Raw genomic sequence first — 27,432 nt, forward strand, 5'->3', positions numbered from 1 at the left:
TCTCCTGCATCTGTTAAGTGGAAAACGTCCACCATTAAAAATAAAATGCTGACCCTGTCGGAATCTTTTGCACGGTGCGTCATGTTTCATCCTGGAGTAAATGCGCACGCTTGAGTTACGAACCTGCTAAAATAGGGTTTGTCAAGAAAATGCTAACAGAATTTCAAGTGAGAGATTGTTAAAGTCTGTCAGAGATTTAATGCTGCCGTACCTGAGCGCTTTTGCCAGCTGGGAGGACGTGTGCCATGCACCAGTGACATCTAGCGTACGACAAAAGAGTGTGAGCTCCCTTTGTGCTCGCTTTCTGTCTTGCGAACCATCGTTGCAGGTCTTCAAGCTGTGAAAAGGGATTTTTGCTCACGTACCCAGAAAGTGTTTGGCAGAAGAAATCCAGGAATGTGTTGTGAATATTAGCAGAGCATGCTAACACAACGGGAAATTATTTTTCAAAACGCCTCGGGTCGCTGTTTGTGAGGGTATGGGTCTGCGAGTGAGCAGCGACTCTGCTCCTTGAAGCTGGTATCGCAGAAGCAGCGCTGTTTCGTCATTCAGGCTGGGTTGTTCTGCACGTTACGAGGTCCAGCTGACGTGTTACACACACAGATCAGAGTGCATTCTCCCCAGAGTTAAAAAAAAAACAAACAAGGACAAACAGTGCTATGAGAGTTTATCAGTAAATTAATTTGAGAGGAATAAATTGTAAGAATTGAACTGCCTGTTAAGAAATTGTCTTTTAGGAGCGTAATTTCTGTCCCATGATCAGACTAAGGAAATAAAAGCTGTGTCAGACTTTCTTTAGACAGCCAGAGTTCATATGCAGAACTCCTTTCAGGACGTTTGTCCAGCTGGTGTTTTGGGTTTTTTATCTCAGCATTTGTCACCTGACTGTCTTTCTCCAGGAGAAGCAGTGTCCCTGTAAGGGTGTGGGGTTCTGCTATAGCCCGGAGCCCGGATCCTCCTCCACCCTAAGGAGCGCCGCCTCCTTTCACCTTTATAGCTGGAGCCTTCTGCTTGGCAGCTTGTGAGACAGCCAGTCCTCGCTCCGAAAGTGATCCAAGTGATCAGATACTGAACTTTTTCGCTGCACTTGATTTTTCAGAGGCCGTTCCAGTCCTTGGCTCGGTACCTGTGTTGTTCGAGGTTCCTGGGTAGCTAATTCCCTGGTTTTGCCTGGGACCTAACGCTGTCTTAGGCCTCGCGGGCCTCCCTGAAGCCAGTGTTTCTCTGATAGCTAGCCTGTTGTTCTGGTAATCAGTAATGTTAGTCAAGATTGTTGTGGTATCTGGCAGCGTCTGGAGAACCCCTGAAGTTTAATTACAGTTTGATAAGCATGTAGTGCTTTTGCTTTTCGAAGAGGTGTGAAACTCCAGCAGAAATGACCTGCCTCTTCTCAAAAAAAAAAACAAAAACAGGAGGCAGTTTACAGTCACCTCTGCCTGTCATCTTTTGTGACCTCCAGTCTGACTTTAAGGAAAGGAGTACAGATGATGTAGCATTTTCTAAAACGTTAGTTTTCCTTGTTACAATTCCCCTGCATCTCTCAAGAACGTTGCTGTAGATTCCACCCAAAGATTGCCGTGATGGAGAGGATGCTGTCAGACAGCAAACTCCCTCAGCACTGTGCCAGGTGCTGAGAGGGCACGTCCTTCAGCTGCTCTGGTCTTCGCTCCCAGTGGAGATGAGTTCATCCCATCGTTGTCCCTCTGCGGTTTCCTCTTGCCATCAAACAGTCGTGTTAGAGGAGGAAAGTGTCGCAAATAATTCCATACGTAGTGCCAGCACTGCAGTTTCCTTAGAAACGGCAGCGACACAGAGGGTGACTAGATGGAGCAGATGTAAGATGGAGGTTCAGAATTGATGCAGCTGGGGGGAAGAGGGCGAGGATTAATAAAAGTGTAGTTTTTCCAGATCTCTTTTCTTTTTAATATTGAAAGGGAAGTCAAAAGGGATCAAACTGTAGGCTATCCCTCCAGCCGAAGAATTTCCCTAGGAAGCTGAGGCAAGTCCTCCAAAAATCACCCTCCTTTAGAGCAGCATCAAGTTGATCTTTAGGCCAGCGTGCTCTTTAGGGATGTGTGCAGGAGGGTCAGTCAGTCCTCTGCAGCAGACCACTAAAGGAAAAAGCACAAAGCCAGCCGTTTGCCAGGCTGCTCTCAATGGCATGGGGAACTTTTTGCCCCTAGAAATTAGGATAAGCTTCAGCTCACCCTTTCCTTTTCAGTATTTAAGCTGTGTTCTGGTATTAAGTATGTTGGAATTATCACTGACGTAGGGATTACAGGGAATTACTAATAATCTTAAGCACATAAAAAAGAGGTATGTGCTTTATCAGACCAGTTATTAACCCAGCTATGCGGTAATTCAAGCACAGTTAATGAACTTGGCTGAAATAGTTTTCTTCTGTGCCTGTGAAGGTTCCTGGATGGCAAACTGCTGGACATCAATAAAGAGTTCCAGCCCTACCTGGGGCAGGGGGGACGCATCCTGGAGATCCGCACCCCAGACGTGGTAGCGAACGTCAAGAAGCAGGCGCAAGCCGTGGGCTACACGGAAGGCGCGTTACTTGCCCTGGCCGTCATAATCATCCTTTGCTGCATGCCAGCCATCTTAATAGTGATGGTCAGCTACCGACAGTAAGTACTGCTCCTTTTTCTGGTAGCAGGGATGCTACAGCTCTTAGCAGAACTGCTTTGAAAATTATCCTTCGTTGGAAGGAAATCATTATATAGGGAAATAATTTTTTATTTCCCTCTCGCCGCAAGATTTGGTCAATGCTTGATGTGAAAAGAGAAGATGCACAGGAGGCACGTCTTGCTAGGCTTCCTAAAGTTGTGGTGCGGTAACTGTTTTACAATACGTGCTGCAACACGAGATCAAGAGCCAGATTTTTGAAATGGAACTGTAGATTCAGAGCTGAATTCCATGCCAGGAAAAAAAAAAAAAAAAAAAAAAGGAGGAAAAAGGCGCTGTTTCAATAAATGAATTAAAAATCAAATTGTGTGGCTCAGGCAAAATAAGATGACTCACCTTTTTTTGTTTAAATCCTAAAATACTCACAGTTATATTTTTTCCCTAGCTGTATACTTCTTAGTTGCAAATGTTTCAATGAAGAATTGATTTTCTGCCATTTTAGCGCTATCTAAAGCAGCACACACCAGAGAGAACCTTCTTGATCTTTCCACTCACCTCTTACAGACTCAGGAGGTTTAAGTAAGTGGGCTAACAGACTAATTAACGGATCAACATCACTAACAAGTTCCTCTCAACTAAGCCTTTTTGGGTCCGCTCGTATTTAAAATCAATGCATTTGGACCTAAAGGCTGTGTATTTTTTCTTTAGTTTCTTCTCATGAAAGATTTCTAATTCCACCTGCACGCTCTGAGCACTCAAAAAATTACCAGTCATTGCAAAATCAAAATATAAATAATTCTGTGCGTCTTCCCCAGTAAATAGCTGTATTCAGCTTTTGTCTATATTGGTCTGAACCTCCATATCTTTGCATCTACGTTTAAAAATTCCTCGCTGTGGAGAACCTCTGCTCCACAGGATCGTGTAGGAAGGAGTTCCCAGAGCCCTGATGGATTTTTTTTTTGTTTGTTTGTTTGGGGTTTTTTTATTTGTTTTATTTCTACGAAAAATACTTGGGCATCTGCTCCCTTTGTTGTGTTGAGTGAAGTGTCGGTGCCTCTGCAGCTCCTGCTGCAGGGTTGCACCAGTCTGAGGGAGGAGAGGGCATGGAAGAGCCGAAACACGTACTGCAGTAAAGCAATTACAGTCTGAGCGCTGCAAAAGGGTTACTGCCCGTTCCTTGGACTGTATTTCCATCCCAGGCTCCCCAGACAGTTTTAGGCAAAGGAAGAAGTCCTTCTAAAGGAGTTTGAAAGAGCTTGACAAACTTCTGCGCCATTGGGATGGCAGCGCATCTCAAAGCTGCTTTACTTCTCCCAGAATTGTATATAAAATTCACTTCCAGTGAAACACTACTAAACCAGTTCAACCTACACTTGGTTTGTTGTTGTTATCTGAATTGCCTGCTTCTCTAAGAAATCTAATAGCGCTACTTTTCCTTGACATCTGTAACATTATCAAAAGATTATCAGTCTCTTTCAAGAGCTTTAATGGATCTGCCTAACTTCATTTCATCAAAAAAAATCACATTTTTGTGGTCTAGAGGTACGACTTGGGGTTGGATTTACAGCAGCCCAATGAGCATAAGCTATACTTTTCTGAAAAAAGCACCACTGAAGAGTGCCAAAGGAAATAAAAGGAATTTCAGTAACACCAAAACTATCCTGAGCCTTATGGTTCAGTTTTGCATTACAGCCTTTTTTTGTCCTTTTCAAAAGGAGTTTCAGTATTTTCCCGGATAACATTCTGGCAAAGTCTGCCACTGAGCGTGGAGATCGTAGCGGGATAAATCTCACTGTCACAGCACGTATAATGGAAACGTTAAGATTTTCTGGCTGTTAAAACCTTTCCTGTGCAGTAGGTCCGTTTCTCAGTGCTTTCTGGATCAGTGATCAGCTTACTAAACTCTGTAAAAATATTAGTTACTGAAAACTCATTGAATTAATAAAATTATCACCATTGAAGTGCAGCTCAGTACCTACATTTAGGACTTGTAAGCAAGCCAGAAATGATCATTATTCTCTTCTGTTAAATAGTGTCTGTGAAATGATACAACCCCATAAGGCAGCTATAAATAATGTATTATTTACTCATCGCAAAAGACCGGCATCTTCGCTAACAACCAAAAATAATACTCCCTCGCTGTTGAAGGTGTTCTCTGTAGCATTCTTGAAACATGTTAAAATGAGAAAACAGTTACAAAAATGCATCTGCTTGGTAAAGAAACATCGTGGGGTGTAAGTTAGGTTTTCATGTCTCTCTTCTGCGTGCGCATGTGGCAGAGTTGATTTCTGTCAGCCCGCAGCAGTTTTCTCCGCTGTAATTTATGTTTATGCTGACTGCAGAATTGTTTCAAGGGTGTCAGAAATAGCAGCTAAACACTGTTCAGCTCTGGAAATGATGATTCTTTAAACATGTCATTAATTCTGTAATTTTATGTGTGGAATAATTAAGTAGCATCTAGTTTAGTGCTCATATTAGGCTTGCTGTTTAGGACAATTGTTGCAAACGGAATTCATTTAACCTTCCTTTTTATCTCTTTATCTTTTTTTGCATAACAAAACAGATTCAAAGAGTAAGTACCTCTTTTCAGCTTTGTTTCTAACAGCTTGTACAGCAATACTGACAGCCCACCAGTCCTTATTTTTAAGAAGAAGGGGTACCTGACATTCAGTGGGAGTTACTCCTGTACTCCAGCCTGCTCCTGAGTGGCCAGGTTAAATGTTACTGACGTGGCTGCTCGCTGTGTTTTATTATTGCATGCTAGCACACGTTAAAGATGCCGCGGGTCAGGACGTTGCCTGTTTCCTGCAGTGAAAAATGGCAGCCAGAAGAGATAGACCTCCTAATGAGAGCAGTGTCAGAGGGAGCACAGACGGTATGTCCTGGGAAATCCCTGCTGTGTTGGTGGCTTACTGCTGGTCCCGGGGAGTTCTGGGATTTCACCAAGAGAAAACAAATAACAGCTGAAAAAGCCAGGAAAATTTATCATGTCATTACTTCTCTTTGAAGAAGAGAAAATGCAGGCGTGTTTTGAAAACTGCAGGAAAAAACCTAGAAAACTTCACATCTCTGCTGATGTCAGGGTACAGAGTGTTTCTGATGAGCGTTTTTCCTTCCCCATGTGGCTTACCAAAGGCGACAGGCTGAGTGCGCGAAGACCGCGAGGATCCAGATGGCTTTACCGGCAGGCAAACCAGCAAGCGCTGCTGCCAACAACCTCTACGAAGAGCTTGGCGACAGCACCATGTAAGTATTCCCCGTGATGCCTCCATAAAATCGTTAACGACCGAAGCCATGAGTCACCTCCCAGGGATATCGCTTGATGCAGTCTGTGTCAAGCACGCTTTTCTTCATGAAGGGGTCTTTCCCCAGCTGCTTGGGGACTACAAACATCCAGAAGATAAATAGGATGACACTGTAAGAGGGGAAAAAAAAAAGCAATTTAACCTGCTAATGGGGATTTCTTGTAGTGCACGGGGGAATCTTTAACAGGTTCTAAGTTGGCAAAAAGCAGGGTATAAACCAGATGGTTTTTCTAGAGCAAGAGCCTACAGCAGGCGATCGCTGCCAGTGCGAGCCGGGACTGGGCTGCAGAGCCACTGCAAATCCAGGCCAGCATGCCGTGGTTTTCTGAGCTGTTGACTAAACACATCCAAAGACATTGCTGCCTCAAAGCCCCCATTTGTTGTAGCAAGACATACTTGGGTATTTGGGTAAAGTGGGGTTTTTTGTTCTAAATCTTAAACTGTGTGAATATTGAGAAATAGAGAAACCCCTGCAGTTCTACAAATATATCTTTTACCTGTTATAGGCTCATAAAATAATAATATTGCAAAGATGCCTGCCTTTTCACACCTCTCTAAATCTGAAGTTTATGGTCTCCAACAGCAATGTAACTCTCAGTATGAAAATATTACCGTGGTGAACAGCCAGTTAATATTGGTATCATACTGGGGGGGTTGTTGGTAAGCTGGCCACTCACCCATCTGTGGTTAAATTTTAAACCCAAGTAAGCTGAAGAGCAGAGCGTTTGGAGGCAGGTAGAGAGTGCTGCTGGCAGCGTTGAGGACTGCCCAACCTCTGCTCTATCCTCAATCATTATTTGTTCTGCGCAGAAAATTGACATTTTGCAGCTGCTGTGACTGAGTTTAGAAAAGGGTAAGGAGACGTGGTAGAGCGGATTGCTGCTGTGACTCTGGGCCATCTGAGTGCAGCCTCTGCATTTGAAATAACTCCAGAGCTGGAGCTTTTTGGTGGAAACAGAGGAGCTGGACTTGAAGCAAGATCCTGCTCTGGCAGGAAGGGAGGAAAAACAGGTTGGACAGTAGCATGTAGTTGCATTTTTGAACGTGAGCACTTGTGCTTGTGAACCACATGAGATACATCTGCACACGCTTACGCGTACAGGGAGGTGCCCTGCTGGATGAAATTCCTGTTTCTTTTCATGTAACTAAATTTCTGCTGAAATTAGTGACCACTAATGTTACTGGCAGTGATACAAAGCTGATTATCTGTGGGAAGTGGATATCCCAGTGGATGCACCTGTGCGTTGGACAGATGAATACCTTATGCAAACCCAGAACAGGCCGCATTGTGCTGGGTTTTTACCTGCAAAGGTTTTTTACGGTTTAGTACTGAAACATACAGGGTGTGCATTTAGAGATTTGGGACATTGACTTTGAGGCTTAGAATTATTAAAAATAGTTTTCATTGCACCAAAAAAGATGCCATATTTGGAATATTTTCTCTCAGAGGCCTCTGCATGCAGCTAAGATAAACACGTAACCGTTATGCGGAGGAACTGATGAAACAAAAACCAGTTAAAATCTTTACAAAATAAATTAATATCCGTATGATTTTAAAGAAAATAACATGCTTCAATAAAAATAATTACAAATTATCTTTTTTTCCCTGATAAATATTTGATTTCAAGGCACTGGTATACCTCAGGACATTATTCTTTGGGAAATACGTTTTGTTAACATTTTTCACGAATTTTAGTACAATATTTCCTGCCTTGAGTTATCGTAAGACAGTCATCTTTCATTGGCAGTGCTGCTTTGTGTCTTGTTTTCTTAATTTTGTGTTTGTAGCAAATGAAATGGAACTAAGCTCTTTAGTTTTAAATCTGCCTTGTCTCATAATTTTCATTTTCTCTGTCTTTGGATACGTAGGCATCAGTAAGTAAGCTCATTTCATTGTCTTAATATTTGTAGCTAGTAGAAACGCTAGTTAATTTTGCTTTCAGTGATTCCTTTTATACCTTGCAATCTGAAACTCATATTTAATTTCTCCATTGATCAAGTCCAGGAAAGACATTTACTGTGAAGTTTCAATACTTCTATGCTTCTTTATGCTTTTCTCAGAAGTAGAGGTGAAGTGTGATTGCAGAACTTGAATGGTATTATTTCTAAAGCCAAATAGTTCAACTGCCTTAAAAAAAAAAAGAAACCAGCAAACCAAAACCAGCACTGGGTTTGGCAAGTATTTTTCTTTCCATTTACAGAAAAGTGCTTCAAACTGGTGAGTTGCTGTTTCTCTTTGATTAAGATACCTATACATAAAGAGAAAAAGATGGCAGGATAATCTCATCCTTGAGAAGCCTGATGTGAAGCTTTTGAAATAATTTGTTCCAGTGGCGTAAAGATGATGTCATCTTGCATGAGCCTTCTACTGGAGGGTTCCCTTCAAGTTCAGAATCATTTCTCTCACCTCTAAATAGATTGAGGGTGCTTGAGCAACCTCAAAGCATGCTGCTTGAGAATGAAGAATTATTTTATTGATAGCGTGAAATAAATTATTTTTCATCCAGTTATAGGCAAGCCATAGGGGCAGACTGGTTTTTGGAGAACGGCAGCGCTTGGAGAGAGGCCGTTCAGTGGTGTAACTGTTCGTGGCTTTGCTGGGTGTTACTCGCAAATGGAGAGTCGTTCCTGTGTACTCTTCTCATTCTTCTCGTCGCTCCTCTTGGGTCCCTGGGACCATGAGGAAGCTGTGGTTGTGCTGTGTGTGTGACCTCCCGGTCAAAACAAGAATCAAAAGTTAAGAAGCAGAAGTGTTTTGTTACTAAATACAGGCCTTCAGGGGACTTGTACATATTTTAAAACACTCAGAGGAGATTTAGTATCTGTTAATTAACTCCTGTCTAGTATCTAGCTATTTACAATTCTCTTCCAGTTTACTGGAGACTATTTAACCACAGAAGAAACAATCTGACCAAGAGATCTAAAACTTTATCTTCCAGCATTCAAGTAATCATGTAAAAATGTAATTTTTCCCCTGTTCCTTCTGTTAAGAAAACCTCATCCTTTTTTATCTAAATTCTAGAGAATATTACTCAGCTTCTGTTAGAGGCAGGAAATTTTTGCTAGAGACAGGACTTAGAATTTTTAAGTTGGAAGATTTTGTGAAAACATTGGGCAGCCCAAAGCAATAAAAGGTTTTATATGGTGTTTTTTGGGGGTTGTAGGAGTCATTGCTCCCCCTGCCGTACTTCAGCTGCAGTTGCTTAATTGCAGGAAGTAGGAATGGTTTAAATATGACATTGAAAATGGGGAGTAGCAGTACTGGGCAGGGATAGTGAAGCTCTAAGTGAAAAAAGTTTATTTATGCCCCATTTCTACCGTAATGTCCCCTTATGCCGTCATATTCTCACCATAGCTTGTCTTACAGGTATATTTCAGAGAGCTTTTTAGAGGAGGCATCCTTTTTAAGATTTTTTTTGTTTGTTTGAGGTTGGTTTTGTTGTTTTTTGTTTTTTTTTTTTTTTTGCATCCCCGTGCTACACGGCACATCTGTTTTGTTACAGTAAATTTGTATGTGGCAGCGATGGAAATGCATTTGATTCCGTCTCGTTGCTAACAAAGGTAATCTTCTTTTTGAGAGAATAACAGGTTTGGTTTTAGCTTTATCTGATGTTGGCCATTACCTTAAATTTGTCACAGGTTGGGGGGAAATAAATTGATTTTCAGCCTCAGGGAAGCAGTATTTAAAACAGGGCTGTAAGGGCACGCTTTTCTAGCTGGCAGTTTGGGGATGCTGCGTTTAAAATACTTAAAATCTTGTCTTAAAATCTACTCAGAAGTTTGTAGTATTAAAAATATCTGAGAAAACTAGGTTAATAAGGCGCTCGGAGGCGCTAGATGAATCCCAGCAAGGGTGAGCCATCCTACCTTTGGGGTAGAAATTCAGTGCAGTACAGCTGTAGGGGTTTTTCACCTGGATTAACGCGGTGCAGAGCTGAAATTCATACGCATATTGATATTTCTGCATCAATACGTGCATCGTAACTGCAAGAACCAATGCCCAGCTTGGCAGTGCTTTGAGAATCGGCCTCAGAAGAATGGTCTGAGCACAACGTGCTTCTCAGCTGGCCGGCTTTGGCTCCCGTTGTGTGCCTCACACAGAACCCACAGGTCTGTGCTTCAGGTGCGAGGAGTGCACCTCCCACAGCTCCCGGGGCCGTGATTTCAGGCTGACATCGGCTCTAATTTTGTGTGTGACCTGTGGCCAGTCATTAAAAGGCAATGGAGGCACACTTAAACACTGCCCAATCGTACATGCATTGTGCAGAACAGCAGAGTTTTGATGCACAATTATTGGAGAAAAGCTTTATGTTAAAAAACCCCTGTGAATATTCTGTGTTGGCTGTGCGCAGTACGGCATGGTGCCATTGCCGTCTGAACGATGGAGACAAAATTACATATACATACAGTATATATACCATGAGTCTGACTTATCTCCCAGAATCTGTATCACAGAACTACGCAGCATTGAAGTTTTGTGTCAGATAGGGTCCAGTATTGGCTGATACTTTTGAAATCTCAGGGGGTTTTTAACAGGTTAACTTATTTTGAACTTGCTGAGTATCTGAAAACTTGTCTGGATTTTTCTTCCTCCTCAAGTCCTTGTTCCCTAAAGAAGATGTGAAAGTAAATGTCTTGCCCAGTAGCTAGTAAACGCAGTGTTTCTGTAGTAGTAGTGTGCTAGAAGTAATCTTATGGCTCTGATTCATATCATAAGTTGTTCTTTTTTTCTCTCTTTCATAAGTATCTATGTTCATGCATGTTTCCTCACATGTGATTATCTTCTTTTCTTTCAAGTCTTTTTCTTCTCTACCATTTCCAACAAAGCAGGGGAAAAAAGTCAGTCTTAGAAGAAGGAGACCGTCAGAGAGTTATAAGCAGCTTTGCTTCCCGTGCCATTGAGGCTCACAAGCAATCCAGTATCAATGGATCGTTGAACAATAACCTCCCCAAATCTTCAAGTAACATTACTTTTTTATCTGACGAGAACCCATTAACGACCCAAAACCCGTTATATGTGGAAGGTGTCGCTCAGAGTCCCGCTGCTGCTGGGTTTCTACGGAAAAGAAATGATACGCTAGATACTCTTTCTCCTTCAAGTCTAGTCTTGAGAGATGCCTCTTTGGGAGGCAGTCACCGTGCGTGGACAGTACCGGCTCACCTTACTCGGAGACACGCGCCTGGTTCTCTGAGTAGGCCAGTCATCATGGACCCCATTCAGTGGCAACAGGAAAGACTCAAAGCAGAGAATGAAGGAACTGAAAATCAACAGAGCGATGTTGATATTAGCAGCCCGCTATTTCAGAAAATAAGTGGCCCCAAGTTAACAGTAAAAGAGAAGGCGAGACAGTTCGAGCAGCAGGCTTTGCAGGAAATGAAGCAAGTGGTGAAATCTCCCGATGTGAAATCCATCCGCTCACCGACACACAGCATCCGTTTCCAAGAAGGAGAGAATGTGCTAGAGCAGTCTCCTAGAAGTGTGGTTGCTTCTCCTTGCCTTCGCTCTTCTCCTCTGTCCTCTCCAACACCTTGTGCTGAAGTAGTTGAACCGGAGGCCTCTGCGGTCCCTTCTGTAATCATCACTCACCACGACTGTCCTGAAGAACTTTCTCCTCCGCCAACTCGCAAACCAACTCCTCCGTCTTTTAGGATAAAGAAATCCATTTGCCAAAGTTTTCTAGCTCCTCAGACCAAAGAAGTTATAGAAAGCATTCCAGATCCGCCTAAAATTCCCCCACCCCCACCTCCACTGCTGCCACCTCCACCTCCACCACCACCTCCATCCCCGCCTGTGTTGCCACCACTTCCTCCACCTCTGCCCACGGTTTCTCTTTCTTCTTCTTCTTCTTCATCTCCTCTTAGCACCCAGCACCTCTCCCCTGCCAAGCATTCCAGATCCCCTGCCAAACAGCCAGCAGTACCACCACCGGCCGCAGTGCCAGAGCCTCCTCCCCGTAGGGAGCTGAAAGGTATTCTCAAAAACATTCAGAATTTAGCGGCGATCGAAAAGTCGGTGGCCAACATGTACAGCCAAATAGACAAAAACCACGTTCTGCCCAGACACGTTTCTAAGCTCAAACCGGTTGCAACGCCAGAGCTGCCAACTCCAGAGGCTGTGGCTGAGCACAGCCAGCAGAATGGCGACCTGAGCTGTGTTGTGGAGGAGCTTGAGAAACGCTTTCCGTCCCAGTCGACAGCACTGTAATATTTCCGGTTGGATGTTTTCTGCATGTAACGTTTTGAGTGAGGTGACTCTAATGCAGCACGTGGTATCTGCCTCAGACTCTCCAGAAATTCAGACTTTTTCCCTTTCTCTGCTGTGTATCCCTACTAATTCAGTCCTAATCCCCAAATTGAGAGACGTTGTCTTTCCTGTTCGCTCGGCAATTTGTGATGTACGCTAATTCTACGAGTTGTTCTCTCAGAGCTACATCTTACTGCTCTGCGATGCTGGTTCTCAGCCTGTTTACCAAAAATTCTTGGGGGAAATTGTCCATTTATACCCAAGGATCAGTCATCGACGGCAAAGGGCTTGATACTGCTTCCTGTTAAGCAGCCTTCACTGTAGCTAATATCAGTGAGCAGAGTCATTTTTTCTGCAGCTGTAAGTGGAATCTCTTGCTTTGCCCATGGAAGCGTACCGCCCGGGAGGATCTTACTGTCAAATGTTGGATGTCAAAGAAAGCACGTGCTGGTAGGGAGCCGGCTCAGCAGCAGTGAGCCGGAGTCATTGCGGTAATGCCTCACCGTATTCCGTGGGAGATGACGCAGCGCTTTGCTGTGCTGGCACGCTTGCTTCCAGGGTTTTCTCTTGGTTTGTCAGTAAACCTGGCTGTCTTCCCTCCTGTTACCTGTGTTCTGCCTTCCATTGCATTTTTTATATTGTAACTGCATGTTAAAAAGTGTTTATTTTGTAAATTTCTTTCATGTACAAAGCATTTGTTTACTTTTAATTTGCATATGCATGTTATTGTTGTCTCTCTCTTAATTTTCATGCTAGTTTGCCATGAGCTTTACAGCTGAAATATCTTGCTTAATTTAAGCTGAAATAAAGTCTCTCTGATCAGTGTCACCAAATGAAGGATTTTTAAGTACTTGTAAAAATCCATGTGAAATGGATTTACTTACTGACTTTTTTGCTCACAGTCATCTAAATCAGACCTTTACATTAAATATGACAAATAGAGTAAATTAGTTTGTCCCTTGGAAAGAAATGGTAAGTAAAAGCTGTTCTGGCATTTAAATCAATGCCAGTTTGGTTCAACCTGCAAGTTTCCTTTCAGTCTTTTGCCAAAATTCAAAACGCTCCCTGTTTATAATGACAATTTCTAAAAACGTATTGGGAAAGGCAGATATTACATAATGAAGAAAAGCTAAAAAGCTTTATTATCAAATGTTGTAATTCTGAGCAAAAAGGTGTGTAATTATTTATCAGGCTGTCTAGAGATACTCAGCATTTCCATGGTGCTTGGCTTTTTCTCTTTTCTCTTTTTTTTTTTTTTTTTTAAAATCTGCAGTTAGGATAGGTATGGATGCTTCAGTCGGAAACTGCTGAAGGTCGTTTCTCTTTCTTTGTCCCAGCGCCAAACTCCATGAACTCCATCGCACAAGTTTCGCTGATACATTAGAATTTCTCTTCGCTTGAAACTCTTGTTGGGCTAGACTGTAGTTCCAAGACTCGCAGAGTAGCTGAATGTGTGAGGGGAATGATTCTCTATCGTCACTTTTTTGCTGTAACAGAATCTGTATAATTTACAAGATGCAGGCGTGCAGAATCCCTGCCGATGACGCTAAATTCTCCAAGAGTGGCACTACTGCCGCACCAGCAGCTAATTGTCGAAGTTCAGCAGCTGTTAGGTAGAGAAACTTTTAAGAGCCAGGATTGGAAGATCACTTACATGTGTACTTTGCATCTGCTGTGGTGCTGGCATGGACTCAGTGGGACAGTGGAAAGTCTGCAGAGATGCGTGTGAGAAATTATTGTGCTATTAACCCGTAAGCAGATCAACCCTTAAGACACAGCTTTGAATTTAAGTGCCCAAAGCCCACTTCAGAGCTTGTAGACCCATAGCAGATGCTTTTGTGAAGTTTGTTACATCACCAGTGAAATATTAGACAACTTTCACCTAATTTTGCAGTATCTAGGTGTCATGCAGCAATATCAGCAGATATTTCGTTTCGTCAGTCTCAGAAGACTCTATGAGGGTCACGGTAATCAGCTCTTCACTAATGAGGAACACCTACTTTCCCATTCTGGAAACCCTTATTAAGTTGGAAAGTTTACAAAACCTAGTTTCATTTTGTCTGGAATTAATGCAGCCTTTGTTCTCCTGCTGGATTTTTTAATAAACTTTGTTAAAAAAAAAAAAAAACAACATTGTATTAGACCGGGAAAGACACTGTGCCAATAGCATATAATTTTTAAAGTTCTGTCACACTGAGACATCTGGTCGCTACTGCAGTTCTGCAGCACTGCAAAGTGCTCCAACACAGGAGCTGGTAAGAAGCTGAGTGTATGTGAGCTTATGGACCCCTCCTCAGGTTGTCTGATGTGGTTCACTGGGGTCAGATGTGACCCTGGATCTCTCGTCCTTTCATCACCATCTTGACTGGTTTGAGGTCTGAGCAGGAGCGCATTGGATCAGTGGAGAGCGCTGCTTTGCAGACCCATTTGCAGAGCTGACGTTGAGCAGCGGCGTATCGTTACTCATCTCCCTTCCAGTTTCTTTCTCCTCTGTTCCAGCCATGAACTGCAGGAAACGTCCATTTTGAGTCAGGGCAGGGTGCTGAGCAGTTGTCTCCTCTGAGTAGTATCTGTAGTGTTGGGGGTTTATGATGCTTTTGCTTTTAATGTGAAAACAGATACACAGTAGGAAACGGCAAATGCCTGCTGGGATGCCAATAATTGGGAAAACGGTTGCTTTAGGCAAATCAAGTTCCTTCAGCCTATGTTAGCAATACAGACCTGGGAAGGGCTGGCACATCCCGTACATGTACATCCATGCTTGTTTTAGCTTTAATTTAAGTACCAGCAGTGCGTACCAGCTGTCATCTGATCCTCCATCATCACAGGTGCTATGTCCTCACTTCCCATTTTGCATTGAAGATTTCTCTCTGACTGACTGCACTGAAGTCTGGCTGGCAATATTTATCCAGAAGCAATTCCTCCCTCGGTGGAGAGCTTTAATTCCCTCCTGGAAACAAATGATGTTGTTTTGACCTTTGCCTTTTTGTCAGAATAGATCCCTGTGCTGTACTGAGTGAATGGGGATTTTTTTTTTCTTTTGGGGGCTTTTTTTTTTCCTTCTAATCGTGGCCACACAAAACTATAAGAGAAGTATAAGCGTCTCTCAAAACACAGTATGGTGCTATTTTTAAGAAAGCTGAATTCCAGATTTAATTAGAATTACTTCTGTTATGCATTTAATCTGCAATATAGTGACTACTTGAGAGCAATTAAGAGTAGCAGCCTGACTTATCCCCAGTGCAACACAAAACCACCTTTATCTGAAGATTGTTGTAGGCGATACGGAGACTAAACCCGGTGTTCCTCAAGTGGGCTTTGAAAAGTCACAGATCATCTTTTCATGATAAATCTTCATTTCAGTTGTTCATTAGTTTTATATTTTATGGGCAACAGCGTTAATTTAATGCTGATAATCAATTCCATGTGCTGAATGTTCACAGAAAATTTTATAGATGGTGATATTAAAGAATTAAAAGGACTTCTGCTCTGTTCTTTATTATTTACTCGAGTGTAATTACAGAGTTTCCCTAGACTGCTGTCTGTGTACCAGCTTAAGATTAACATAATTCTGAGCATTTATCCTTTCCTTCTTTAAAAAAAAAAAAGAATAAAATATCCAGGCTTATCCTTAATAATAATGTTAAGACCTAAATTGCTGTTCTCTAGTTTTGTCTAAACTGTTTTAATTTTCTGGCAGAAAATGTGAACATAGAGACCCTGATAGACTGAAATGCAACTGTCATGCATATGAATGGCTCCAAGAAAATGAATTAAAACAACCAAAAAAAGTTCCAATAAGATCAAAAGCACAAAGCCTGTGGCAAAATAATCCCAGACAGCAAAAATAATTTAACTCTCCCCCGCTGAGCAAATGTTAGGAAATGTGTAAATTTACTAATAATGTTGTTACAAGACATTAGTAATAGATTCTGCAGGCCGTTTACTAGCAAGTCCCCAGTGGACACAGAAAGTCCGGGAGTAGGAGAGAAATGGTTTGCACTGGCTCTCTGGCTTTTGGGGATTGGGGATTTCTCCTCATTTATTGGCAATCTAAAGCAAGAAAAGATCCCAAAGATTCGCCAGCCTTTCTCATGCAATAATTCGTCTGTCCAGAGCAAATCTAAAGAAAAACATATTTTGTGTTGTAGATACATATTTCTTTTCTTGCTAGTAATATTTCTAATTGCATTATCTTTTCACCTCTCTCCAGAAAGAATGACATTATGCATCTTTATGTAGTCTCAGAGAAGTATACTAATTTATTTATTTTTCTTTTTTTGATTTCTAGGCGAGGATATGCACAGCAAGAGGTAAGGCTGTTCCCGGTTATACTGAAAATACTCATTACATCAGCATGCTTCCCCCATACAGGCTATGCTGGGAAACTCATTGCCACTGGGTGGTTTAGAGGCCAGAAATAGAAAGTGGTTCCAAAAGTTGACGAGGCGTAGATTCACTGGGGAGTAACCATCACGGCACACGCGTAACCTCTAGGCTAGCAGCTTGCTGCTCCACAAACTGCCAAAACCAGCTTTCCTCCGCCCTTGCTGTTGTTCTTGCAGCATCTTTTTTCTCCAGCAATGAATAACATGGATAATTTCCTTCAAAAATATGAACTCATGTAATAATTGGAAAGCTCTCCAAAATACATTTCTATCATAAAGGCTGATATTTTCTGCTGAGAGCTGTATCAGTGTTACTGATTTCAAGGTGTGTGGCTGGAGCCTACTGCTCCTCACTCAGTAGTATCTTACAAATTGCAAGCTTCCTGTTGTTCTGCTGTGATTTTTCCTCCCTTTGCAGAGCTGCTTTGTGTCTCTTAATTCAGATACAGAACTTCCCTGTCTCCCAGGGTTTGGTTTTGGCCAACAAACTTGGCTGAAGTAGTGCCACCAAGTTTTGGGAGGAGTGTGGGGACAATGATACTGATTTTCCTGAGTGAATCTGCTCCTGATTTACAAACCAGCAAGTGATGTGCCTCAGTCTGTCATTTGCAGAAAACTGGAGCTGCAGAGTAATTAACAGCATGACTGCCAACAATGACCCTCGTTTAGCTGTGACACACCTGAGATAGTCATGTCGGTCCTCTCCGGGCAGCCTCCCAGGGTCTTCTCCCTCACGTCAGCATGCTTTTCTCACTGCATGCTGTGTACAGAAAGAAATCACACGTAGGCTCTAGAGAAAAAAAGGGAGATAATCCTTCACTGTCTTACTCGTGTTGTGAATTAAAGTACATTTGTGGTTGCAAGTTAAAAGACACAGAAGTATATAGAGATAGAGAAATAAAGCGATGGTACTGCAGTAGAAGCTTGGGTAAGAAATCAAATCACTTCAGGTTTTAAATAGCTGAATCACAGACTTTACTGCTAATCCCTTAGATTTGCTTTCTACCTGTTGCAGATCATTTTTTGTCTGCCGTCGTCTCCCTGCTGGCTCCAGCCTGCACCACACAGTAGTTCTCTTGGGCTCTCATAGAAGGTCTCGAGTTAAATAATTTAGAGAATCACCACATAAACTGGGAATTTGATTTTATATTAGGCAAAAAAGAAATAGTGGGCTGTGAAGTGATTTTACTGCAGTAGATGCTTAGCAGTGTTCTGCTTTTCACCGAGCATGGAAGTATCTAGGCGAGTGCCGTACAAAAGGCTCTGAAGGACCTGTGCTACTGGGATTTCTTTCCAATCTTAAACACAAATGACCTGCACTTTTATTGTTGCTGCCTAATTAACCCCTTTCTAATTTTCTTTTGTAGCAACAGCAGTTGCTGAGACCTTCTCTTCTCAGACCAGAGGTACCACTGGTTTTAATTTCTTAATTATTCTTGACATTGTTACCTCATTTATATTATTTAAATTAAGTACCATAAATTTACTACATCTTGGTATTTTCCCCTTGAGCATCTTTCAGTTGCTCCCATGGACTTCAGCACACCGACTGGAAGCTTTCCTAGCTTCATGTCCAGATTCACAGACAGAATAATTTCCTCCCTGTCCTTCTGCGATCTGTTTTTTCAGATGTCAGTCAAACGATAATTGATTATTGCAGCTAGAGATGAACTAAGCAGTTGTCCTGCCGAGGTAACGGAATCGTTAGCACAGGGCTGTGAAGGGCAAAGACCGCTCTGGATTATGAACGCAGTACTTTCTGTTTCAGATCTTTTAGACCCAATATCATTTCCAGAATAAGCAATAGAGCAAACGTAGCTTTTGGGAGATGTTGGTATCGATGGTATTTTTGAGGTACGGAATGGTGATCGTTTCTGCAGTCATTGTAAGCAATTGCAATGAGATGTCTGACACAACTTTAATTTGTAGGATGCAGACAAGTACTTAGCTTAGTCCAGCGCTGCTCGGGATTGTTGACGGCTGAGAAGACATTACAAAAGAGACCTGGCAAGCAGTGTAAGAAAAATAGCCCTAATCTTTCAGCGCAGAGGTGCAAGAAGTGCTGGTGTCTTTGCAGCCAGTCAAGTTTACTGAAGGAGGGATTTGGGCAGGGCGAGTGAGACAGGGTCCCGCAGCAGAACAGTGTCTGCATTTAGCTGAGGTGGAACAGTCGCTCCTGGGAACACACCAGGGAAGGGGTCATTTAAAGCTCCTGATGGCTTCTCAGTATGGTTTTTGACAGTTGTCAGTGTTCCTCAATTATTATCATTTATTATTTTGCTTGTTTGCACTTTAAAATACCGTTCTTTGTGCCCTTTTCACCAGTCATTACCGTGTACAAGTGTGTGCACTCAATCGGTGTTTCTCTTTCGACAGGAGTTAAGTATGGAGTCTGGGATTGATCCAGGGCAGGAATACTATGGGCAAGATTACTACAGCTATGAGCACGGGTATATTTTCGTTTTTCCTATATATTTCTGAAAATGCTGCTTTTCCAGGTTGGTGATGTTTATTATTACAGCATCTCATCTGGAGACTTTCCTTCACCTCAGGATTACTTTAATCTTTGTTTCCACGGAGGCGTGTGGTGACAACAAAACTCTTTTTTAGCAGTTAAAGGCACATTGTATAACTCCCTGCTTCTTTGGGAATCTAATTATTACACTGCAGAGTGTATGCTCCCATTTATCATGCTGGGTTGAAGTTCACTTTTTTTTATTTGCATATATTTGTTGTCTTGGAAAGTAATTTTCATCATCTCCTCCCTTTCTGTGACCCACCAGCCCGAGTTCAGTGACTGATAGTTTCTGCTCACAGTTTCCAGCCAGCATCTGGCCTTCCACACGTACCTAGAAAAACGTGTTCTGATAATGCCCATCTGACTGCAAGCATTTCAGGGATTATTGCTGGCTTTTACAAGCTTGCCAGGGATTCTCCAGAACTGATATCAAGGAACCTGCTCTTTCTTCCCCCCAGTTTAAAAAAAAAAAAAGATCCAAGATCCTCCCAGAAATCAGGTACCTGGAGAGAAGGCCATTGCACTTGAGGGATTTTTGATTGATCTTAGAGACCTGGCAACTCGGGTCTCCCTCCAGTTGTAACAGGCTTACAGCCAGTTGCAATAGGAAGAGGTTTTGGATCCTGTTACCGCTAAGGAAAAAAACCAAAGATCTTCTCAAAGGTAGAGAGAAAAGAGAGAAAAAAATCCTTGTCCTTTCGGGTTGTGAGGGTGTGCGTTTGTTGCTGTACGTGGAGACGCACATGAACACGGTGCACGTTATGAAGAGACGATGGTGTTTTTGCCAGGTATGAGCTGCCTCAGTACGGCAGCCGCCGCCGACTGCTGTCTCCTTCAGGGATGTACGATGAGTACGGAGAAGTCGTGGTGGAGAATGATGGCGGCTACTACTACAGTCCGCATGGATCGACAGCAGAAGAGGTAAGCGTTGATTCCATCTCTGCCACGAGGTGAAGGACCTTTAAACTTTGTCAAATGTATTTTGTAATCAAATATTGTGTTCTGTAGAGACCAGATAAGCAGCTCCTCCAGTGCTAATCAGTGTTTGCCCTTCCGACAACCAGTAAAGTTTGTGTCAGCACCTCTTTCCCTTTTTCTAGAAATAAAACGGAATTGCAAAGTTCCTTTTAATATCCACCTCAGTGCAGATTTCTAGTTCAAAGACAAATCCACATAGCCTTAGGTAATTCCATTTTATGTTGTTAACTAAATGGGGTATTACTAATATCCAGCCTGTAACTGGTGCTTTTCCACTGAGAAAAGCAGTCGCCTAAACTAATTTATCATAAAGTTCACAACTGAATGTAAAGAAATTTTAAAATGTCAGTGGCAGCCAGAAGGAAGTTGACATAAATGTTCCCTTTTAAAAAAAAAATAAATCTAATTTTCAGAACTACCAGAAATCCTCTTAATCCATCACATGGGTTTTAATTAAAAGAGAAGAGATAACATTTCTCAGTCAGTATTTTTCCCTGTTGCAGAGTAAGGTAGTTGTGCACTTGCAGCCTATTCTAGGAGTAAAACTTTCCCATATCTGTGGTAAAAAGCTATTCTAAAACAGGTAAGTTAATTTTCATGCTGGAAAAAATGTTCCATCTGTTCCTACAGACTTATTTTAAGGTATGAGTTTTCACAATAACTACCTTTGAAATTGTAATCAAGTTCCATTTTCATAATTTGCAGGGGATGAGTGAAGGCAGAGGTCCTCCAAGCAGAGGTATAAGCCAGAGAGCAGGGGCTCAAGTAGAAGGTAGACCTTTAGTTGGTGGGATGGATCTAAGACATGGTTCTGGAAGAGCGTATAGGACCAGCCAGGGAAAACGCAAACTAAAAGCGGTGATGCATTTAAGTCGCGTAGCAGCCGGTGCTCACAAACCGGTAGGAAGAACAGAGTCTGTTCGTTCTCCATGGAAGAAAGCAAAGATATTCCCACTGATTCTGCAGAAAGTGAAAGGCGGAAGGAAAGATTCCAGCTACGCCAAGTTGATGTCGGCTCGCCAAGTGGAGGGTGAGAAAAGCATGATTATCAAGGGAAGTTACTTCCAGAAAACAACAGATGACAGACCTTCGATGAGAAAACTGAATCATGTGTTAAAACGCATTAGTGTCTCCCGAAAATTTCAGGAGCCTATCAGTGAAGATTCAGTGCACGAAAGAGGAAAAGGAGAGGAGGAACATGAAAAAGATGAAGCGAGATCAGGAGTTTCAATAAGTATCACAGCAGAGAGTGAACACGAGGACAGTGATTATGAGAAGAAGACAAAGAAGAGAAGAGAATACACCTCAGATGAATCATCTGTGAAGAGCAGTAGCTCTGGCTCAGAGTCAGAAGATAAAGACTACCTGAAAGTAACTCTGGACCAGGATGAAGCCACTGAAAGTACTGTGGACTCGGATGAAGAAACCGGGCCAGATTTGGGGGATTCTGATGACGATTCTGAATCTAGCTCTAGCAGTGAATCGGAGGAGGACTCCTCTGAAGAGGACGATGATGAGGAAGACACTGACAGTGATGAAGATGGTAGCACATCAAAAAGCTCATCTACGCGAAGTTCATACAGCAAATCGGGGAGTAGTGAGTCCAGCAGTAAAAGAAGCACTGAAAGGTCGAGTGTAAAAAGTAGGGGAGGTAGCTCTCGTGGCAGAGTGAGGCGATCCAGCCAGAAATCAAATATTAGCTCTAATGCATCAAGTAGTGACAGGGACACGAGCTACAGGAAAACTTCAGGATCCAGCTATAAGAGCAAGACCTCCTCTGTCAGCCTTGAAATAGAAGACACGATAGAAGAGGTGTCAGAAGAAGATGAACAAGCCAGCACAAGCCCCGATGAGACGGCAGATAACTCAAATAAAGCAGTTTCTGAAACACCTGCCGATGCAAAAACTGCTGCTACTGGAGAAGATAAGGGAGGAAAATCAGCTGATAATGGTGAGGATAGTGTGGGTGAAAGCACAGAAGCAGCGGATACAGATGCTAGTGACAGGGAGGGAACGATCAGTAAGAATGAATCTTCTTGCCTAGAAAGTGAGGTCAGTGTTACTTCCAAAGCTACCGGAGGGACAAAAAGCACAACTAGTGCCACTTCTGGCAAAACTGCTACTTCCCCTGATACTGAGAATCAAAGTTCTGACACCAAGGGGAAAAGAAAGAAAATAAGAAAAAAGACATGCCAGGAAAACAGTCAGTCTCAGTCAGATGAGACCCTGGATACTGCCGTTACCGAGTCGGAGACTACTGGTGATTCCACGTCTTTTTAAAACGGAGCGACAGTAGGTGGACGTTTTGCAGTAAGGAGTGATCTTGCTTGCTGTGCCTTCTGTGTGGTCTTTCCTAAGCAATGCACACCTGACTAGAGACAGCCAAAAAGAAATGTCGAAGCTTATTGCTTCAGCGTTTGAACCCTACATGCTGTCTTAAGGATAGAACTGTAGAAACCCAACCTCATATAATTCCTCAGAGAGACTACTCGGGTATACTTAGTGGTGGACATAGAAGGATTAATGTTCATCGAGCAATGGCAGGAAGGAGTACTTCTTTTTCTCTGCTAATTTCAGTAATGTCATAAAGGGGCATCATGATGATTCTTAGATTTAATCCTTTTTGCATTATGCACTGTGTGAAGAGAAGTAACATTGCATTTTGTGTGACAGATAGCCTGACGGACCGGAGGGCACAAACCTAGGGAGGGCCCTGTGTGCATGCAGGTTATGTCGCTGTCACAAAATGCAAGGAAAAGGGGCAAAACATGGAATTTGGTGAAGAACAGGAATTATGATGAGGATGAAAAGACTTAGGCATGGCTTCACCTTACGTTCCCCTGCTGTACAGCATTTACTAATCTTCAAATGAGTTGTCTGCTGTAAACATTAGCCCTGTTTGCAGAGGAGAACTGAAATAGCAGCAAAACAACGCTCCCAAAACTGCAGAGCATTACTAGCAGAGCTGGGATTAAACTGTTTCTGGATCATGGGATTCAGGTTTCGGGTACCAGTGATGTACAAGACAGGAATGCAGAGGCAGGTGTACAAAGTGAGCTTGGTCAGAAAAGGAAACAGATTACATGTTCCAACTTCTGCCCTTCCCACCTAGCAGTACAGTGATTTATTTAAAAAAAAAAAAATCTGTTTAACAGTGTGAGATATGTAACAGCAAAGCGTTGCTTTTTTTTGTATTCCCGTATAGCACAATGCTGTAGCTGCACATGGTATTTTATGATAAATCCCATTTAAACTCGTCAGTCTTGTCATCCGTCTGAATAGATCTGTGCAAAGAAAATGGCATGTCTTTATCAGGAGCAAAAGAGGAGGCCTCTAAGTCGCTTGTCCAAAGTGTAACTTCTCAAAAGCTTAAGAGTAATCATCACCTGTTTGTACCTCGCATGATTTTCTTCCTCTAAAAACTGGCTTTTCTTCTGTGCATGTGTGTGTATTGCAGTGGGAGTTAATTGTGGGGGTATCTGCTGCCTTAGGGAAATAACAGTGTTTCCAGTATTAATTCTGCACTGAACTCACGGTGTAGTGATACTCTGGAAGAAAACTTCAAAGCCTTCCTAGCTTCCTTCCATCAGTACGGTAGTTTTTTAGAAGCATGGCCTATACAATGGCTTCATCATCAGTGCCTTCCCGTGTCCGTTAGAAGGGATAATTAATCTAGTTGGCTTTCATCTCTCTAGCAAAGACAGACAGAGGCATTGCTTTGTGAAAATAGGACTCGCTTACCCATATTGTGATTTACAGACGTTTTCTTTCAGAAAGTGATGTCTTGATTCTCAGAGTTCTCCAAAGAAGGTGCGCTTTGACTTAACGGGAGCGCAACTTAGTGTATCTTTAAGAAAAAAAAAACAGCAAACAACCTTTTTTAGTGAAAGAATTGTTTGCATGTTCAAGTATTACGTATACATGATAGGGATATACATCGTTAATCAAAACAATTAAGAAATATCTGTGTACAACCTAAAAGGAAGGATACAAAAGACCATATTAATAAAAATTCATATGAGTGTCTAGATAAAAGACAAAGAAAAAGGGCGGGAAACTCTAAGAAATAGTGCTGAGATTTAACGACATTTCTATTTATTCTCAAACAGTGGGCCAGAAAGAAAAGGATCAAGTTGATAGTCGACCCAGAGTATGAGACCAGCTCCACCGGAGAAGACAGCGCTCCGGATTCCAGCCAGAGGAATCGCGTTAATAACCCGAATATTCAGAACAACATCAACGGTAACATCTACATTGCACAGAACGGCTCTGTGGTCAGAACCCGTCGCGTTTGCCTTGGTAATAATTTAAAAGTCACATCTCCAGTGAGGCTGGGGAAACAATTCAAGAAACTGGACAAGCTTGCAGTGACACACGAGGAGAACGTCCCGCTGAACACGTTGTCAAGGGGACCATCTTCTAGTGATAAAATGAACACAAGACCTTGCAGCGTCTCATTTGCTTCCTCTACTATAGGGGCCAAAAATATAGTAACAAAGCCGGGGGGCTCCAAAATGAAAAGCACAGAAGAGCAGGAATCCGTTGTCGATAACGAGGATGTCAAAGAGCCCTTGGAGTCGCACAGCGAACACACGCAGTCAGATGAAGAGGAGCTCTGGATGGGCCCTTGGAACAACCTTCACATACCAATGACAAAACTGTGATTTTTTTTTTTTTTTTTTTACTTCAGTTTATAATAAACTGCGCTTTTTATTGTCACTGAGGAAAATGTATGAAATTTGTATCGTGCACATACGTTGTATACTACGAACAACACGCTTTAAAAACAAAATTTGCACTCACATTTGTACCAGTTAATTGTCCTCCCCAACAACTATTTTGACGGGCTCCCACTTCACTAAACAATACTTCATTTAAATTAATTAGGTTTTTTTGGATCTTGATTTATTGTTTAATAATCAGTAAACTACTAATAAATGCACAGCAGCATTTGGTTAACTTTCAGACGGTTCTATACATTCCCAGCTTGTTTTTCTGTATGGTACTTGTGGCTATACTGTTTAGATTTGGAAATTGTCTATTTATGTTCAAGATTTATATCCAGAGCTCTTGATTCTGAACTCAGAGTAATAAATTAAAAATAAATCCATGAAGTCAATGGAGCAAATCCTCGGCTGGCTTAAATTTGAGTAACAGTACCAAAGGCGATAGTGATAAACCAGTTTGTGCAAACAGAGGATCTCGCTCAGCACCCAGCTAGCAAACTTATGCAAGAGGGGAATCGGAGTTTGTAAGAGTAGAGCGCTGTTACATAGAAAAGCGAAACAGAAGACTAAATAAGATAAAAATCGCAGAGGAAGGAAATGTGTAGCAATTAATCTTATTCAGAGTTACCTGGCCATGGTTTGTTCATTTTCTTTTGTAAATTAGCTCATTCCAATTTTCCTCTCTAGCCAATTTTTCATCTTTTCATCTCTTCCCACATCAGTTCTGTTTTCTTCTTTAGACTCTCTTTAGCTCCAGCTCTTACGCTCCATCAATAATTGTCATCCTGTGGCTATATTCCTTCGAAATAAACCAGGATGATGCACGAGTCTGTGATAGAAACAGGCATTAAAGAGTAATTAATAGGAAGGGGATGGATACATTTTCAAGCCCAGCTAGCCGTTGGGTTAAACGGTACAGTCACCATTCCACTCCAATAGTGTTGAACATAAACCTGCTGAAAAGACAGATGGGTCGTGGTGAAGAAGATAAAAAGTGACTCTTTTATGAGGCTAATGTGCATAAATGGATCTGTGAAGGGCAGAGGGTGTCAGAACACACATACAAAATTGTTTCCAAAACTTTAAAGTATTTTAATTTTACATGACTTGTAAAATACACTATATAAATTTTGGCACCTGCTCGTAATTCCTGTTCGGACTTCAAAGGTAGTGAGTGTGCTGTGTTACACCTTGAATGGGGAGCTGAGAAATGCCACTGTTCATAATCACCAATGCCTAAAAGACATGAGCAGTACAGAGAAAAGTATTTTTCTCCGTTGTTATACAGGAAAGAAAAAAATAAGATAGATACTCACATGAGAAAAGCATCCTGCTGTGTTCTGCAAACTTTTTTTTTTTAGGGTAAGATCAGACTAGTTGTGAGAACAATACGGATACCTCTGGAAAGACAGGAAGTTGGCAGATAAATGGCTTCAATTAGTAAGGAAATGATTGGCGTCACCATTCTTTCCCTGTTGCTGTAGTTGAAGTTTCACCACAAGATCTGGGTGCCAGCAGCCGTTGGTTCTGCTCTGAGAGTGAACGAACTCTGCTGTGGTTGTGTGTGTTTTCCCCTTGCACAGGTTCTCCTCCATGAGACTCCACGTAGTGTTTGTCTTCAGAAGCTGTTCGCATGTCCTGCTGATGTAAACGTGACATTTCTGTCAAATACCCCTTTTCAAGCTGAGGTTTCCGACCAAATATTTTGAGACGTGGTGCTTGTTTTCAGACATGAGAAATGCAATGCAGCCTACCATGCAAGGGGGGGGGGAGAAAAACAAAACAAAAACGGGTATTTCTTTCTCCTAACTCTTTTGTCTTGGCATATTTGCACTTGGTACCTAACAAAAAAATAGCTGTTTGGAGTTTAGCTAGAGTCTGAACATACAGATAAGAATGATGGAAGAAAAAAAAAGTCTATTCTTTGAAATAACTAGTAAAATGTTATATTTTAATCCTGTTTAAGATACTGTTATTATTTCACTACATCATTTTTATTGCAGGATCTGTCAGTTCTGTTCTTACTAAATATTTCAGTAAGGTTGTATGTTTTTAGAGAAACACTTTCTCCCCGCTAGTCTCAGTTTTCTGAGGGGGCAGAAAAACTGGTTCTTTCTGTAGGGACTCGGAGCTATACCAGCTTTAGGTACCAGCTCTGTGAAGGACTGTCAGGCCTAACACGGGTGGTGAGCAGTGCGGGGGTGAGCAAAATCTGTCAATGCTCTCCCCTTTGCGCTGCCCAAGCGCTGAGAGCTTTTCCCACAATGGAAAGAGCTTCACTTCACTAAGAAACTTCACTTTTTCAGCAATGGGTGGGGTTTATCTAAACTCTAGCTTGATTTTAGTTAACTTGCAGTGACTTTCAAAATCTCAAATACTGTTGGCAGAGAGGGCTGCGTGAAATTTTTCACAAGTGGCAAAGGTATGGGGAGGTATTTTTTCTGTTTTATTTTCTATGGATGTAATACTGTAAATCAATACAGCATTCAAATCTGTATTTTCTGGGGATGCCATACATAGATTAATACAGATTTTAGACTGTGAGCAGGCAGTGTGTGCCAGAACCAACAGCAGTAACAGTACAGATCGAGTAGAAAAGGGTCACTTCTACTTTGCCTTTGGGAAGTGAAGTATTGGCATG

The 27,432-nt window shown here is 42.0% G+C and overlaps 1 protein-coding gene and 1 pseudogene across 4 annotated transcripts in view; both read left to right on the top strand.

Moving 5' to 3' along the window:
* Positions 1-25,183, top strand: part of PCDH15 (protocadherin related 15) — a 323,439-nt gene extending 298,256 nt beyond the window's left edge. For 2 of the 4 annotated variants that reach the window (XM_086752822.1, XM_086752821.1), the window contains 7 exons: positions 2,415-2,633; positions 5,767-5,877; positions 16,472-16,493; positions 17,936-17,974; positions 18,945-19,018; positions 19,875-20,007; positions 24,174-25,183. In XM_086752822.1, the coding sequence (XP_086608948.1) occupies positions 2,415-2,633; positions 5,767-5,877; positions 16,472-16,493; positions 17,936-17,974; positions 18,945-19,018; positions 19,875-20,007; positions 24,174-24,728 (1,153 nt within the window). In that variant the 3' untranslated portion in view covers positions 24,729-25,183. Of the gene's footprint in view, positions 1-2,414; positions 2,634-3,076; positions 3,378-5,766; positions 5,878-16,471; positions 16,494-17,935; positions 17,975-18,944; positions 19,019-19,874; positions 20,008-20,769; positions 22,357-24,173 lie in introns of those variants that run through there. The other 2 variants (XM_086752820.1, XM_086752823.1) reach the window with 2 other exon arrangements.
* On the top strand, positions 10,729-12,141 carry LOC104481019 (protocadherin-15 pseudogene; annotated as a pseudogene).
* Positions 25,184-27,432: the final 2,249 nt, after the last annotated feature.

Source organism: Chlamydotis macqueenii, chromosome 7, assembly GCF_036417535.1.
Source record: "Chlamydotis macqueenii isolate bChlMac1 chromosome 7, bChlMac1.mat, whole genome shotgun sequence".
NCBI lineage: Eukaryota > Metazoa > Chordata > Aves > Otidiformes > Otididae > Chlamydotis > Chlamydotis macqueenii.